Source organism: Ricinus communis, chromosome 1 (genome assembly GCF_019578655.1).
Source record: "Ricinus communis isolate WT05 ecotype wild-type chromosome 1, ASM1957865v1, whole genome shotgun sequence".
Lineage (NCBI taxonomy): Eukaryota > Viridiplantae > Streptophyta > Magnoliopsida > Malpighiales > Euphorbiaceae > Ricinus > Ricinus communis.
The window spans coordinates 27,259,015-27,274,669 of record NC_063256.1 but is presented as its reverse complement, the minus strand read 5'-3'; the positions used below and the strand labels follow the sequence as shown (position 1 = coordinate 27,274,669).

At 34.2% G+C, this 15,655-nt stretch overlaps 2 protein-coding genes and 1 non-coding gene across 9 annotated transcripts; 1 reads left to right on the top strand and 2 right to left on the bottom strand.

Annotated features, from left to right (window-relative positions):
• Positions 1-1,123: 1,123 nt before the first annotated feature.
• Positions 1,124-2,113, bottom strand: LOC125369919. The gene is made up of 2 exons (XM_048373331.1): positions 1,657-2,113; positions 1,124-1,542 (listed from the first exon to the last, which is right to left on the bottom strand). The coding sequence occupies exons 1-2, from the start codon at positions 2,111-2,113 to the stop codon at positions 1,124-1,126; spliced, it is 876 nt and encodes a 291-aa protein (XP_048229288.1).
• Positions 2,114-3,171: 1,058 nt separating this feature from the next.
• Positions 3,172-3,278, top strand: LOC112534182. Its single transcript, XR_003078487.2, has one exon. It is a non-coding gene; the product is annotated as a small nucleolar RNA R71 (small nucleolar RNA).
• A 4,566-nt stretch (positions 3,279-7,844) lies between these two features.
• On the bottom strand, positions 7,845-15,025 carry LOC8276809 (ABSCISIC ACID-INSENSITIVE 5-like protein 2). Of its 7 annotated transcripts, none has more exons than XM_048378277.1 (4): positions 14,868-15,025; positions 13,222-13,900; positions 13,048-13,119; positions 7,845-8,125 (listed from the first exon to the last, which is right to left on the bottom strand). In XM_048378277.1, exons 2-4 carry the CDS (start codon positions 13,870-13,872, stop codon positions 8,039-8,041), a joined length of 810 nt encoding a protein of 269 aa, XP_048234234.1. In that variant the 5' UTR covers positions 13,873-13,900; positions 14,868-15,025; the 3' UTR covers positions 7,845-8,038. The 7 variants fall into 7 exon arrangements, with proteins under 7 accessions (XP_048234234.1, XP_015572636.1, XP_048234238.1 ...); XM_015717150.3 differs by having other exon boundaries at positions 14,835-15,024; XM_048378281.1 differs by lacking the exon at positions 14,868-15,025 and adding an exon at positions 14,835-14,853 and having other exon boundaries at positions 13,222-13,896.
• Positions 15,026-15,655: the final 630 nt, after the last annotated feature.

Sequence of the window (15,655 nt, the reverse complement as noted above, 5' to 3'; positions counted from 1 at the left end):
GCATAAACCACAACTAACAGCTCCTTCTCAATGGTGGTATAGTGCTCTTGGGCATCTGTCAACGTCTCGTTAGCATAATAGATAGGCTGGAACTTCTTCTTAACCCGCTGTCCAAGAACAACTCCAACTCCATAGTCACTAGCATCACACATGTGTTCAAAGGGCAGCCACCAATTAGGTGAAACCATGATAAGAGCTGTGGTTAGTAACTATTTTAATAACTTAAAAGCCTGTAAGCAATCTAAATCAAACACAAAAGGTACATCCTTAACAAGCAATTAAGTAAGAGGTCTAGCTATCTGAGAAAAATCCTTAATGAATCTCCTATAAAAGCCAGCATGCCCGAGGAAGCTCCTAACAGCCTTAATAGAACTAGGGGGTGGCAATTTCGATATGGTCTCTACCTTAGCTCTATCTACCTCCATCCCTACATGTGAAATCTTATGCCTCAACACAATACCCTCTCTCACCATAAAATGATATTTTTCCCAATTAAGAACTAAATTTGCCTCAATACATCGTGCAAGCATGCTCTCTAAATTAGATAAACAGCATGAGAAAGAGTTACCAAACATTGAGAAGTGGTCCATGAAAACCTCCATAGACTCCTCAATAATATCGTGGAAGATTGCCATCATACATCTCTGAAAAGTGGCAAGTGCATTGCATAAACCAAATGGCATCCTCCGGTATGCAAATGTCCCATAGAGGCAAGTAGATGTTGTCTTCTCCTGGTCCTCAGGTGCGATTGGTATCTGGAAATAACCTGAAAAACTATTAAGAAAATAGTAAAACATATGGTCTGATAGACGCTCAAGCATTTGATCAATAAATGGAAGGGGAAAATTGTCCTTCCGGGTTGCATCATTTAGCCTCTTATAATCGATGCAAACCCAAAAATCGGTTACCGCCCTTGTTGGTATCGACTCGTCCTTCTCATTCTTTATCACAGCCATCCCTCCTTTCTTTGCTACAACCTGCACAGGACTCACCCACGAGCTATCAGATATGGGATAAATCAAACCTGAATCAAGAAGTTTAATTACCTCCTTCTTCACCACCTCCTTCATGTTCGGATTAAGTCGTCTTTATGGCTGCATCACTAGCCTAAAACTATCCTCCATCAAGATCTTGTACGAGCAAAACTGGGGTAGATTCCAGGGATGTCCGCAATCTTATATGCGAATGCCGTAGGGTACTTCCTGAGAGACGATAATGTCATCTCCCTATCCTCAGGAGTGAAGTCTGCTGCAACAATAACTAGCAGCCTCTTTGCCTTATCCAAGTAGGCATAACTTATATGCTTGGGTAGTTCCTTCAACTCTAGGACTGGAGGGTCCTCAATTGAAGGTTTCATCTTCTGCATGTCTGACCTGTCAAGAGAAATAAATGGGTTAGTAGAACGGCTGGGTTCACTAGCTAGCAAACAAGCAAGTTGTTCCAACACTTGCTCGTTGGACAACTCCTTCTCATCTCCCTGCAATGCAACTTGCAAAGGGTCATCAAGTAAAATTTTGTGCATATAAGACTCAATAACATCATCTAAGACATCCACAGAAAATACAGTATCATCATAGTATAGGGAATGTCTCATGGAAGTCGCTAAGTCAAAGGTGATAGTCTCGTCATCTACCCTCAGTTAGAGCTTCCTATTACAAACATCTATAACGGCCCTAAATGTGGTAAGGAAAGGTCTACCTAAGATCAGTGGCATAACACTCTCACCCTCTATGTCTATGATAATAAAATCTACAGGAAATATAAGCTTTTCTACCTTAATAAGTACATCCTCAACTATATCCCTAAGAATCTTAATAGTCCTATCAGCTAACTGAATGCTCATCCTAGTGGGTTTAGGCTCACTCAAATCAAGTCTATCAAACAAGCTAGTGGGCATCAAATTAATACTAGATCCTAAGTCAGCTAAAGCACTACTAATAGGTAATTCACCAATGACATAGGGTACAGTGAAATTCCTTGGATCACGCCTCTTAACAGGCAGCTTGTTTTGCAGAATGGCGGAGCACTCCTCGTTCAGGATCACCAATCCTAAATCCTCCAGTCTCTTCTTGTTGCTCAATATCTCCTTCAAAAATTTTGTGTACTTCGGCATCTACGAAATAGCCTCAACAAAAGGAAGGTCTAGAAACTTACTGAACTGTTGGTCAATCTTTTCCTGCCTAAGTCGAGCAGGATAGGGGATAGGTGGCTGGTACTCTCTCACTAGACTTTCTTCTTGTCCTCAGCTCTCACAGGCTCTATCTCCTCACGCTCTGGTTCCTTTCTGGCAAGCTCATCCTGCACAACATCATCATCATTATTAGCTATAGGTAAGGAACTAGATAACTGCCTACTTGATCTCAAGGTGATAGCCTTGTAGTGCTCCCTCGGGTTATACTCTGTAGTGCTGAGAAGTGTCCCTGGTTGTCTTTCAGCCAACATCTTAGAAATCTGGCCTATCTAGTTCTCTAAATTCTGAATGGAGGTCTGCTGATTCCTAAGTGTGCTTCCGTCTGCTGAAATCTATTATTGATAGAGGACACAAATTTCATCACTAACTCCTCGAGATTAGGCTTCTTCTCCTGAGGTGGAGGTAGTTGGGGTGGACCCGCTTGTGGCTGTGGCGGTTGCTGATGCAATCTCTGAAAGTCGGGTGGTCCCCGAGCGTTGTTATTCCTCCAACTTAAGTTTGGATGATTGCGCCAACTGCGGTTGTATGTATTGCTATAGGGATTGTTCTGTTGTCTAGGTGCATTAGCCGTATAGTCTACTTGTTCAAGGTCAACAGAAACAATAGAGGATGAAGAAGTGGAAGGTGAAGCAAATATACCTCCTGCATTACTGTTTGCACTGTAGTGCAAGCCACCACAGAACTTGCAGCTTATCTGGGCTGCATGAACCGGCATTTAAAGCTGGTCTAATTTCTTGGTCAGAAGCTCCAGCTGAGCTGCCAAGGCTGTTGTGGAATCTAGCTGGTTGACCACTCCCTGCTTGATTGGCCGACTCCTAGAGGATTGCCACTAGTAGTTGTTCATGGCCATCTCATCTATCAGATTTTACGCCTGTTCCAGCGTCTTACTATTCAAGGCCCCACCTGCTGTAGCATCTACCATCTACCTAGTAGCAAGGTTCAAACGGCTGTAGAAAGTTTGAACCTGCATCCATACTGGTAGTTCGTGGTGCGGGCAACATCGGAGCAAGTCCTTGTACCTCTCTCGGGCATCATAAATGCTCTCATCATCGAACTGCACAAAATAAGATATATCATTGCTCAATCTAGCAGTTTTAGCAGGAGGAAAGTACTTATATAAAAACTTCTCAGCCAAAGATCTCCATGTCATAATAGTGTTGGCTGGGAGTGACTGCAACCATCTCTTCGCTTGGTCCCTCAAAGAAAAAGGAAACAGCCTCAACCGAATGGCATCATCAGTCATTCCATTTATGTTGAAGGTGTCGCAGATCTCTAAGAAGTTGACTATGTGAGCGTTTGGGTCCTCACTCGGCAGTCTCCCAAGTTGTACACTATTCTGGACCATTTATATCACGTTCGGCTTTATTTCGAAGTTATTGGCTACTACAGGTGGTCGCAATATACTCGTCTGTGTCCCCTCAAGAGAAGGTATAGCAAACTCGTAGATTGTCCTGTTTTCATCTGCAACCTAGTTGTTGTCTCCCATCCTTGCTGGTCTATTCACAAGGTCTTCAATCTCTATCCGCGCCTCCTCTTTTTCTTGCATACGCTTCCTCAAAAGACAGAGGGATCGCTCTGATTCAACAAGAGGGTCTACAGGAGTAGGATTAGAGCTCCTGGTCATAAACTACCTGAAATTAAGAGGCAGTAACCAAAGAACATAAAAACGAATAAAAAAATAAAGAATAAAAAGAATGAAAAGACAGAAAATAAAAATGGCTAGATTAGCACAAATACAAATTCACTCTAGTTCATACCCCGGCAATGGTGCCAAAAATTTGATATGCTATTTATGCAGCTACAACCTAAAGCAGTGAACCTATCGATGCAGACTAGCACTAATGGCGAGTATCAAGATCGTATTCTCGGGAAAGGGTGATCCTAGAGCTACTACAGCGTCTTATAATATCTAACCTTAAATAAAATTGATGAAGTTACTATTCTATGACTAAATGCAAGCTAAGTAATTAACTAAATGTCAAACTATCTGCAAAGATTTAGTGAAACAATCAAAGGGAGAAAGCAAACCCAAGGGGACCTAAGCTAGTTGGATTTTAATGAAGGTAGAGATTATATTGATTACCAATTGTGATTATTTGTGAGTAGATTCTGAATTGAATTTGATTTCCTCTCGACAACACCGAATTCCTAAACCTAAAAACCTAAACGATGGAATCTCTTCCTAACGATTGATTTTAGGTTAGCCTTAGGATTAATCCACTGCTATTAAGAGTTGTTAATTCTTAATCCAGCTAGTCAATTACCCTTATCTCTAAGTGATCATTAACCAGTTCTTGCTATTTAAGTTTCCAATTACTAAATGAATTTCTCAATTACATAAAGCAATATGAACAACACAATTCACAATTTCTCATGAATAATGTGATTTCTTATTAATAATGAAAGCAAGAAGAATACAAGCATTAATAATCAAAATCTCCTAAACATTAAGTGCAATCCAACAAACAAGAGAACCCCAATGGGTTCAACAGTTCTAGCAATTCATGCTCACAAATAATACAAAATAAGGAACAAATACAGAAAGCAAATTGGAAACATGTACACCCTTGTTCTTCAAGTCAGATGAACAATCCTAAATCCCTAAATCTGAATAATGAACCTCAAATTGCCTCTTGAATGCCTCCAGATCCACTCTTGATCTTCAATGTGATGCTTGAACCATTAGAATCCCTCCTTCAATATACGAAATAGTCTCCCAAAGTCGAATATCGAGGTCTAAGAAAGGGTGGTTCGTGCATGTATGTGAGATCTCAAGTCAGAAAATCGAACCCTAGCAAAATAAATTGATTTTGCCTATATAATTGTCTCAGCACGGCCATGGTCAAGCCCATGCTGGTCAGCACAGGCGGAGTCTAGGTCGTGTTGGACCTTCGAGTCTTGAAAAATAGCTTTTCTCATTGATCGTGCCCTCGCCGATGCTGAGCTGCCACGAGCTATGATGGAGGCCATGGTGGCCTCGAAAACCATACAAAAAGGATACTTTCGAGGGTCAAATGTCGATGGTTCAGGACGGCTAGAGTCCAAGCCATGCTCAACCTTGAAATAATAGCCTTTACTCAATTTTGATGGATTCTGGTCTGTATTTGCACGTATCTTCCTCGACTACTGATAATGTCCTTCGATGATCACCTGAAACATGAAAGGAACCAAAACACACGTGATTCTGGCATAAAACAAGATAACTATGCATAAAAAGTGGAAGTAATTAGACATATAAACATGTGTAAAACAATGCATATTAACTAGACTCATTCAAAAATTATATTACTATAAAAATAAATGAGAGACAGCTGTACTTAATAAAATAATATTCTTTATATAATAATATCATAATATGTGAACTAAAAAGTAAAAGTTCAATTAGCTTTTAAAACATGCATCTAACATTTGTAATATGAACTTTGAAGTAATGTATGTAAAGGTGTTGAGGATTTAATTATATGGTAATAAGATTTTAAATTATATAGTTTAGTGGTAGAAGTTTGATTTTAGAAAATTAAGAGATAAAGAAAAAAAAAAAAGGTAGCCAAGAATTTGGTGGCACATGTCACTTATAATGTTGAAAGCCCAAAAGTGTTTTGCCCAAATTGATTTGTAATTCAAGGGTGGATTTGTAATTACACCAAATTGATTACGACAGTGAATTTGTTGTCCCGCATATGTATATGCGAAGACAATAAGACTATTTATCATTATACTAGCCACCCGGACACCAACTTGAAAAATCAAAACCCTGACATAGAAAAAATCCTACAACACTGCAGGAAAGTCATAGACACTATAGGCACTAATATTGATAAAATATTTATACTAATAACCAAAATGAGTTTCGTGACTAGTGACTTTTCGATATATATTTTATTAATAACACAAACACACAATAGTTACGGATAGAAATTTTATTCATTATTTTACATATATTTTATTTGTATTTTATATCGAATAATAAAGTATTAGTTTCATAAAGATTAGGTCTTAATGATTTTTTTCAATAACTTATTTATAGTAAAATTAAATAATATTGCCTTTATTGTAGTACAAAAATGAAGAGAAAAATTAAAATATTAAACATAAACTATATAATTTATTTCAAAAAATAACATAAACTATATATTTACTTTAAATTACCTTTGAGTATATAATTGATCTTGATGTGAAAATTATATTCTAAGAAAAAGTATAAAAAAAAATTTTATTATAAAAATATGAAATTAACATCTAATTAAATATTATATACCTAACTATATTTTCATAATAAAAGATGGGTTTTAAAAGTATAATAAAAAAATTGTGTAATGATTTAAATGGAGAGTAAAATAGTTGTGTCTAACCTGTACATGCTAATTGCCGAAAAAGTATATGTATATATCATAATATTGATGTTAGAATTTAAGCTATGTGTAAAGACGATTAAAACTGTCCCTTTTTTTTGTCAGTGTCTCAGATTTCATTGACTACTATAGTTTTAAATAGTGTTGGTGTCTTAACTTATATTATTATCAGTCTAATTATAAATTAAATTCTAAATTTTATATTTTTAATAATTTTATTCAATTATTTCAAAATTTTAAATCAAATACTCATCTTTTTAATTTATTTTAAAAATATTTTTTGATAATAATTTTTGAAGTTTCACAATAAAAAAAATTATATTAGAAGTCAATTGTGCTTATTAAAAGAATAATAATTATAAATCAATAAAAATAGTTTATTCTAAACTTAATTATATGACCATTAAAAATCTTGTATATGTGCATTTTTTCACATATTTAACATTTAAATCTAATAAATTTTTTATTAATTAAGTAATTTTTATATTAATAAGCATAATTAACCTGTCACATTATTTTTTTCATTGTAAAATTTCAAAAAATATTTTTAAAAATAAATTGAATATATAATATTTATTTTAAAATTCGAAAATAATTAGATAAAATTATTTAAAAGTGTAAAATTCAATTTAATTAGTAATTAAGCCTTAATATAACAATGAAAGTAAATAAGTGTTTTTCATCCATAATCCAACATTTCCTTTCACTTATTGTAGTGTCCTTTTCATTTCCTTCCATTTATTTCCTTTCTTTCAATCCACCCTCCGTCTTTTCCTTCCACTTTTCTTTCCTTTTTTTTTCACCTTTCCACATACTTTTTCTTTTCAGACGAAAAAGCTATCACAAAATCTAAACAAGATTTCTTCTATACGAGACAAAATACACATAAGTTAAATTATAAAATAAGACACAGAAAATTTTACCTACAAATACACCGATTTACCTACAAATGTGTTGGTGAACAGTTTACATACAAAAATATACAAAAGTTAAATTATAAAATAAACGGAGAGATGTGTTGATAGCGAGTTTACCTACATGTACACCGGTTTACCTACAAATATGTTGGTGACCAGTTTACCTACAAATGCACCAGTACATATATGTATCATTTCATGAGCCCAAAATGATAGGAAAGAAATACTGCTAAATCTGGAAAGCAAGATAACCTTCTGATTAGGGAAGACATCAGAGAAAACAAGGAGACCCATAGTCCACCCTTACATTCTACTTTAGAACTTAGGGCTTGTGAGACTGATGTACTTTATTTAATTGAATGAATATTTCAATTTAGTTGCTCAAAATCAAAATCATTACAATATTATAATTATTAAATTTGCATAATTTACATTATCATAAATACTAAATCATTTTTTCCAAAATGGCAAAAATATTCAAAGAAATAAATCAAAAGATTTTCATTACAGATTTTGGTTAGAATGGAGAATCTCAGCCATTCCAGCCAGCCAAAACGGATCCCAATTTATAACTATGGTTACAATGGAATTATCCAGTACAAAAGGAGAACAGCCAAACCACAAACCAGAGGAACAAGTTGGGCAGAGAGAAACCAAAACCGAAACTGAAACCAAATACCAGGTAAAGGTATTAAATGAGTTGAAAATTAATGCATTTAGATTATATAAACATTTCAAAAATATCATACAGAGCATAAAGCCTACTGTTTCCAGCAAAACAAGACAGAACCTAAGCATATGAACATGGCACATTCTGTGCTGTATAAAATATTACGATCATTATGAATGTACATGGAACTAGAACCTAAGGAGAAAGGCAAAATGCAGACAATATCCCAATTCCGGTTGCCTCAAACCCAAGAAGCTAACAGCTATACTGGAGAAGCTACAAAACTCGCGATCAGAAATAAATATCAGAAGGAGGCTGAAAATGTTCTTCTAAGCTGATAATTATTTTCTAGTAAAGGTTCACAAGGAAACCTCTTCTCAAATTCCTGAGAGAAAAATAAATAAGCAGATAAAAATTAGAAAATAAAAAAGAGAGAGAAAACAAATAAGTGACAGATCAGCAACAGCCTTGCAGAAGAAAACTAATTATACTAGCAGAAAGTGAGCCGGCTATTACATTTAAATTAAGATAGCCACAAATACTTACAAGCAGGGGAAATTAGTAGGGGTATTAGAAAATCTGCTGCTAGTCAGCCATGCTAGAAGGTTAATAGAAGGAACATGGGGGTTAGTTTTCATCAGCTAACAATTTTCAGTTCTTTTTAGGTTATGAAGCAGTCTTGCTGACTGACAATAAATGTCTCTACTCCAGATACAAGACAGAAGGCAAATTAAAGCATCAAATTTAGTTCATCTCTTCTGAATAAATTAGCCAGAAGGTGTTTCTTCTAACTCAACTAATGAGAAATCATCCATAACCAGTCAGCTAAACAAAGAATTTTAGTGTCTAAGAAGTGCACCACTTGTAAGACTACAAATGCTTTAAGAAAATGGCTAAGGCAAAGGGGATCTTAGAACCTAGTTATACAAGTCACAGGCACAGGCATGCCCTATCCAGAGGTAAGGTAAAAAGAAATAAAACTTGCATACAAACGTATAAATCAAAACCATATTTTAATAAGACAATGGGATAAAAGAACTACAAAACAGATTTCTGTAGTCAGTACTCTCATCTTGTGGATTTAGCAAGTGCATTCCATGCAAGGTATCTTCTGGAAATATTAGAACTACTAGAATTCATATTCCATTCCAAGGTAAAGGGCTGGGAAAGAATTAGGGAAAGAAAAAAAGAAAAGAAAAGAATGGATGTAAAGATACTAGAATCCTTATTTGAGAGAAAACGTAAATTCCTCTACTTACAAGTGCAGGAAAACAATATCAAGGTTTTCCCTTTCTCTGTAGTTCAGCAGAAAAAATAATTAAAAATGAAGAAGATATAGGCCCCTATATGTCATCTAGACCATAATTTATACATTGCTTGATTCCTAAAACTTGAATTTCTTGTCATCTGCATCAGATTTGTAACATACTAAGGGATTTATATTATTTGCAATAGAAGAACCTGAAGTACTAAATAAAATAGGTATTAGTTTAGTAATGGTTGGAGCAGCAAACTTGGATTCCAGCCATTTGGGACTATTGGATAATTCAACTCATTTCTGGCAATGATTTTATATTGTGGACAAAGCAGCTATATAAGCCAACATAGCTTACACAAACAAATATGAAACATGATGGTTGTCAGACTATAATACCTCTTTCCCCATAAGATTGACTAAAGAAGAAAAAGGAAGAAAAAGAAAAGACCGTGAGAGGCATACCTATAGTATGAAAGAGATGTGGAGGAAACGCTATAAATAAATGTCAGTGTCTTTGTTTTCATTTTGGGCATGTGTCTACACTTTTCATGCTAGTGTTTTTTCTTTTCCAAGTTTTTTCAGCAACTTATATGTAAACAAGGGTCTTGAGAAAACGGAATAGGTTGCCCATGCCAATGCATTTCTAAACAAAGATTATACAGAATAAGTTCTAAATCATTTAAATTTAGATTTTTTGATGAAAGTTTAACATTCAAAATCCAATTTAGAAATGATATGTCTATCACAACTCAAACTTCTGCGGCCCTCACCAATATTGCCATATCAACAACTATAGCCCATTGTTTTGCTATCAAACTCAAGTTTAATGGTTATTTAGCTTATAAACTCAATTTAGCCCTCTGTTAAATTACCAAAATTTAATGATGTTTAATGATAAAACAAAGTCTTCTCTTCGAAAATAAATTTTAACTAAAATCAATCCACTTATTTTTGTTCCCAATCATGCTCCTGCAAAATGGTTTAAATAAGATCAAATGTCAATATTGTGGAATTTATCTTCTCTTACTAAAGAAGTTTTCTTATGTTGTTGGTCTTATATCCTCCACCCAAATATGGAATGCTTTGGCATATCCTTTCAGTTCTGTCGCAAAACCGACAACTGGAACTCTATATAGATCTTTAAGAGTTGAAATGAAATGATATGTCTATCTGAATATCTTCAGAAAGCAAAACCTCTAGCAGATGAACTAAGTGCAGTGGGTAGAACACTCTCATCAACTGAATTCAATCCCATCATTTATAGAAATATTGACTCCGTCATTACAGCTTTGAACATAAGACCTGAACCTGTGCCTTTTCATGAACTTCATAGGCAACTTGTTGCTCATGAGATTCTAATTAAGAGCAATAAAGAAAACTCCACTGGTAAATCTGGTAAACAGAGGTCCTTTATTACCTACACCAAAATGTGATGGTGATCAAACTTATAGACTTGGTTATGCAAATAATAGGTGCAATGATTTTCAGCGAGCACCTGTCAGATTTGTGGTTTAAGGAATCAAACAGTAGATCGTTGTCACAATAGGTTTAATTCAACTGGTTTTTCTATAATTATCCGGATACTTTTTATTCTGCAGGCTTCAAATTTTCTCAGACTTGCCTATGGAGGTACTAGTTAGCAATATACATCCAATTCTTATAATAGATCAACTCCCCCTACTCATCATATAGTACATGATCTCTCAAATCTTAACGTTTGCAATAACTATAAGGGCAATCATCATCTTCATGCTGCAGATGGTTAAGTTTCAATGTTTGTTGGATTGATTATTTTTCTATTCCTAATGCTAGATCTCTTCACCTTAATAATGTCATGCATGTTCCCCAAATTACAAAAATCCATACTAAGCTGCTATAGTGCTTCTAGAGTTATGTGATTTTTATTCGATATAAATTTATTCACAAGAAAATAAAAACACTTCAAACAGATCGGGGATGAGAATCAACTGTGTAATTGAAATCCGATTAATGAAAACTTCAATGAAAACTTCAATCTAATACTATTTTGCATCTTCTGTTGTAACTTTAAACTCAAATGTATTATCTATTAACTTTAGATATCATGTATTGGCTATAAGTACTGCCATATTACTTTTGCAAAGCATTAAGAGAAATCCAAATTCTTTTAAGATAGAATAAGTACCATTTGAGAAAATTCATTAGAAAGCTATATGAATAAAAAATCATTTTGGACCTTTAAAACCTTCACAATCATTTCTATTCAAAAAGATGCTATATGGTTCTGAAATAAATTAATTAGGTCCAAACCTAAGTTTGCAAACTGATATTTGGTAATTTATATAAATAGGACAACTAGCAAAGCAACAATAACAACTTGTGTTTTATAAATTAGCAATTATGTTTCAAAGATACAATGTATTTTGAAACAAATGCATGAATTGATTTTTGGAACATGTAAATCTTACGCGTGGTGGCAAAAAGGAAAACAATTACTGAAATGCCAAGCACAAATGCATATGTATAAACATCAAAGGAATTAGCAGTTTGTCTGCTGAATTACCAGTTTTCTGGCTATGCATTGGACAATGCCAAAAGGTATAGACTTAGGTTAACATATAAATGCACTAACTTGGAATTTTCAGTAAAAAGAAGAAAAAAAGGTGTAGTCTGCAGAAAGCCAGGTAAGCAGCCTCATAAAATTGACATCAAACTTGACATGTCTATTACTGGCACTGACATAGAGTAGAATTTGGTAAAAAATTTTCCAATGTGAGCTTAGTGGTGGGATATGGTTCCATAAACTTGTTACTGGATGGTGCAAAGTTATGATGAAGTGTGTCAAGTTTCTAAATACAGAAGTTTCAACATTTCAACAAAGAAAGCCACTCTACAGAAAATATTCTAAGACCAGGTAACAGGAATTTTTCTAGAAGCATTATAGCAGCTTAGTATGGAATTTAAGTGCAGGATTTTGCTAATTAATGGAAAGGACAGAGAGGAATATGTTTGGAACTTGTGGTTTTAGGTGTAATTGGATATGATTAGGATTGGTCAAGGCAAAGAAAGCAACAAAATCTTCCAGCCCATCTCTAGGAAAAAACCTAGGAAGACCACTTCGAGTAATCAAAGAAGCACTCATTTTTCAGTAAGTATTTGGTGGCTGCAACTTGATGGATGTTCATAAAATGTCAACAGTACTAACATTGATACTGAAATCTGAACATTTTATTTATGCTAAGATTCTTAGTGCTAAACTTAAAATAAAAAAAGAAGAAGAAATCATCAACAACTAATTTTCTGGCATGATTATTCCAAATAAAGATATTCGTCTCTTTATAGACATATTACCAATCACGAACACTCACTATGCAATATGATTTTCTTCTTTCAGTTATCCAACTAGAAAAGCAGATGAAAATAATCTTTTTATCTCAATAAATAATCATATGGATTATAACACCTAGTCGGAATCAAGCCATATACAGTTTTCATTATTGACTGATTTAGAGGGCATAACAAACATGGAGTTATAAATTCTATATCTGCAATCAGTTCAACTACATGCAGCAAAGCAATACTCATGTCTAAGTTAACAGAGCTTCAAAAGGGCGTTTATAGGAACAAATGAAACAGCAAGCACCTTTAAACAAATATTTTATAAATAAAAGATTTATTACCTTCTCTTTCTTCAGCTTTATATTTGCCTCCTCCAGACGTGAAACCTTGCTCACAAGCTCGTTATGATAAGCCTGTTTCCACAAAAAGTTTTAGAATAATGAACAAATGAAATAGATCTATGAACAATCTCAACATATTGAACTTCTTGAATATGATGAAATCCAAAAGTCTACCTGTTTTCTAGCTCGAGAACGTGCTGCAGATTCCCTGTTCTTGATCTTTCTCCTCAACCTCCTCTCTATGCTTTTCTCAACTGTATCTGGAGCATCCCTTTTTTGCACTGACGCCATTGTGTCTGATAAAGTGCCGGTTGATGGTGATGATGACAAGGCCATTTTCTGTGGGAAACTTTGAGGGGTCACTGTATCAACAGTGACCAATTCCATAGGACTTAATGAAGCTTCAGCAAAAAGCCCTGCCTGTACCAGGAAGTCCTCCAAAGTTATTTCACCGAGTGTAGGTTCTTTTTCCTGGGCTTTTGTTTCCTGACAGAACCTCTTCTTCTGCCCTTGCAGAATTTCCTTCCATACCTGATCCACCGTTTTACCACTTAATGCTCTAGCCAATGTTAAGCTAGATTGCTGCTGGAGAGAAGATGCTGAGGAGGTATTTTCAATGTCCAAATGATTTGCTTCAGTGCTCCAAACATTTTTTAGCAGCTCATCAAGGTTCATGCTACCCAAGGGTTTTCCTAGATTTTCTAGTTGGTTTTCCACTTCATTAAGAGTTAAACTAAACCACGAGTTTTGCCTTCTCAACTGATAGGGTGGCTGCAGATGAGACTGTTGGCCATTACTTTGAGATCCCATCGTTTGGATCCCCATTCGCCCAACTCTATGCCTCCAAACCTATCTGGATGCCAACAAAGCAAACTCAAGATCACGAAATAATTCCTAACGAAACCCAAAATTCTTTGTGTATATTTTTTCTCCTCTTATTACTGTTATTTTCATTTCATTGCTTCTTAAGAGACAAAAACAGAATTGAAAATATGCTTTACAGACCGTAAAATAACTTTGCATTGCATAAAGCCATCACATAAAAAGTTATCAATTCAGAAAGGAAAACTAAAATTTGTTTAACTAACAGAATAAAACAAACCAATCAGTGAGAACTGGTAAGAATAAAAAAAGTTTTACCTTTCATCATTGCTTATTACATTTAAGAGCAGAAAAATTATGCAATGCATTTTCATGATGAACCATAGAGCAACTAATGCTCCTTATGGAAGAGAAACAGCCATCCAAACTGCCATTTCGAAATTCCAAAAGCAAATTACATAATACATATTGAGGTCTATTAAACGCAAAAGCAAATCTTTGTTTTTCCTCTGTAATTTTTTTTTTCTTTCTCCATATCTTTACATCTGAAATAACCAGAAATACAAGGGTTTGCAAAAACTCATTTTTTATCTCTACAAAAGTAGAATCAAATTTGAAATAAATAAATAGAAGTCCACAGAAACTAAAAAGAGACCAATAATCCATCAATAAAATTAAATTTAAATAAAAAAAATACGTCAAACAGTTCACACAGTACTGGACGAATAAAAAGAAAACCAAAAGAAAAAAGTGTTTCAATAACACTAGAATCAGAAGCAAATAAGTACCTGGGGAAATAGGATTTGGCAATAACAGATCAGATCTTAGAATCAGAGAAAAGAATAAAATTAAAAAAAACCCTCCCTTTTGCTCACTTGTTGCTACATTAGCTCTCCACGTATTATTATTAATTATTAATAATAATATTATTATTATCACCTGTTTTTATTATTACTGCTACTTACTGCTCTAAGAAATGCAAAGGTAGCCGTATTTACTCGTATGTTTCTTCATTGGATTTGGGCTGAAGTTGGTTCAGTTTATTGTCCAAAAGAAAAGGTTATGCTTGTGCGTGCTGGAGGGACTCAATCATTAGGGTTTGGTGACTTGAGCCGGGTAGAGACAGGGAAAGGGCTCAAATATGGCCTAAGTATGACCTCGTGTAGTTAAAACAGGACTTTTAAACTCTCTAACCAGGACTCAATAACTTATATATAGTTTGTTTCGACAAAAACTATGTTTTAGTGGAATTGTACCACTAGCCGAGTTAAAAATATATTTTCCCTAAAAATATATTTTCCCTAAAAATTTATTTCAGTGGAAGTTGTTACATTTTCCATACTAAAAATATATTTAATTAAAAATAGAATTGTTGAACATGGCACGAGCGTAGATATATAAATTAATTGTAATTAATGTGTTTTTAATAATTTCTAAATTAGAAACTATAAATTTTTAAATTTTATTGACAATTTATTTAGATTTTTAAGTGACATCACAAGAATTAATTGTAATTTTATAGAAATAATGTAAATGTTAAGATGAATAAAGTGTCCTTAATTTGCTAAGAAATGTATTAAACACTAGAATTTGAATAATAAAAATATGAATAAATAAATACAAAGAATTAAGATTTGATAGTAATTTTAAAGTTTTGAAAAATATATTTGTTGAGAAATTGTGTTGAGTAATCTCTGATTTTGCTGAGAATTGTTGTTGGTATTTGTTGGTTGAATGTTGATGTCCCTCTCTTTATTGTTTCCTTCTCTATTCATAGGCATCCCCA

Bases quoted from the DNA above. Each gene is read 5' to 3' on its own strand.
- LOC8276809 (XM_048378277.1), bottom strand. From the start codon at position 13,872: ATGGGGATCCAAACGATGGGATCTCAAAGTAATGGCCAACAGTCTCAT. The intron at 13,120-13,221 runs GTAGACTTTTGG...TTGTGGAAACAG, and splicing joins GTTCTCGAGCTAGAAAACAG to GCTTATCATAACGAGCTTGT. The intron at 8,126-13,047 runs GTAATAAATCTT...ATTTGGTTTCAG, and splicing joins TAAAGCTGAAGAAAGAGAAG to TTTCGGTTTTGGTTTCTCTC.
- LOC125369919 (XM_048373331.1), bottom strand. From the start codon at position 2,113: ATGCCGAAGTACACAAAATTTTTGAAGGAGATATTGAGCAACAAGAAG. The intron at 1,543-1,656 runs GTAATAGGAAGC...TGGATGTCTTAG, and splicing joins TAGGGCCGTTATAGATGTTT to ATGATGTTATTGAGTCTTAT.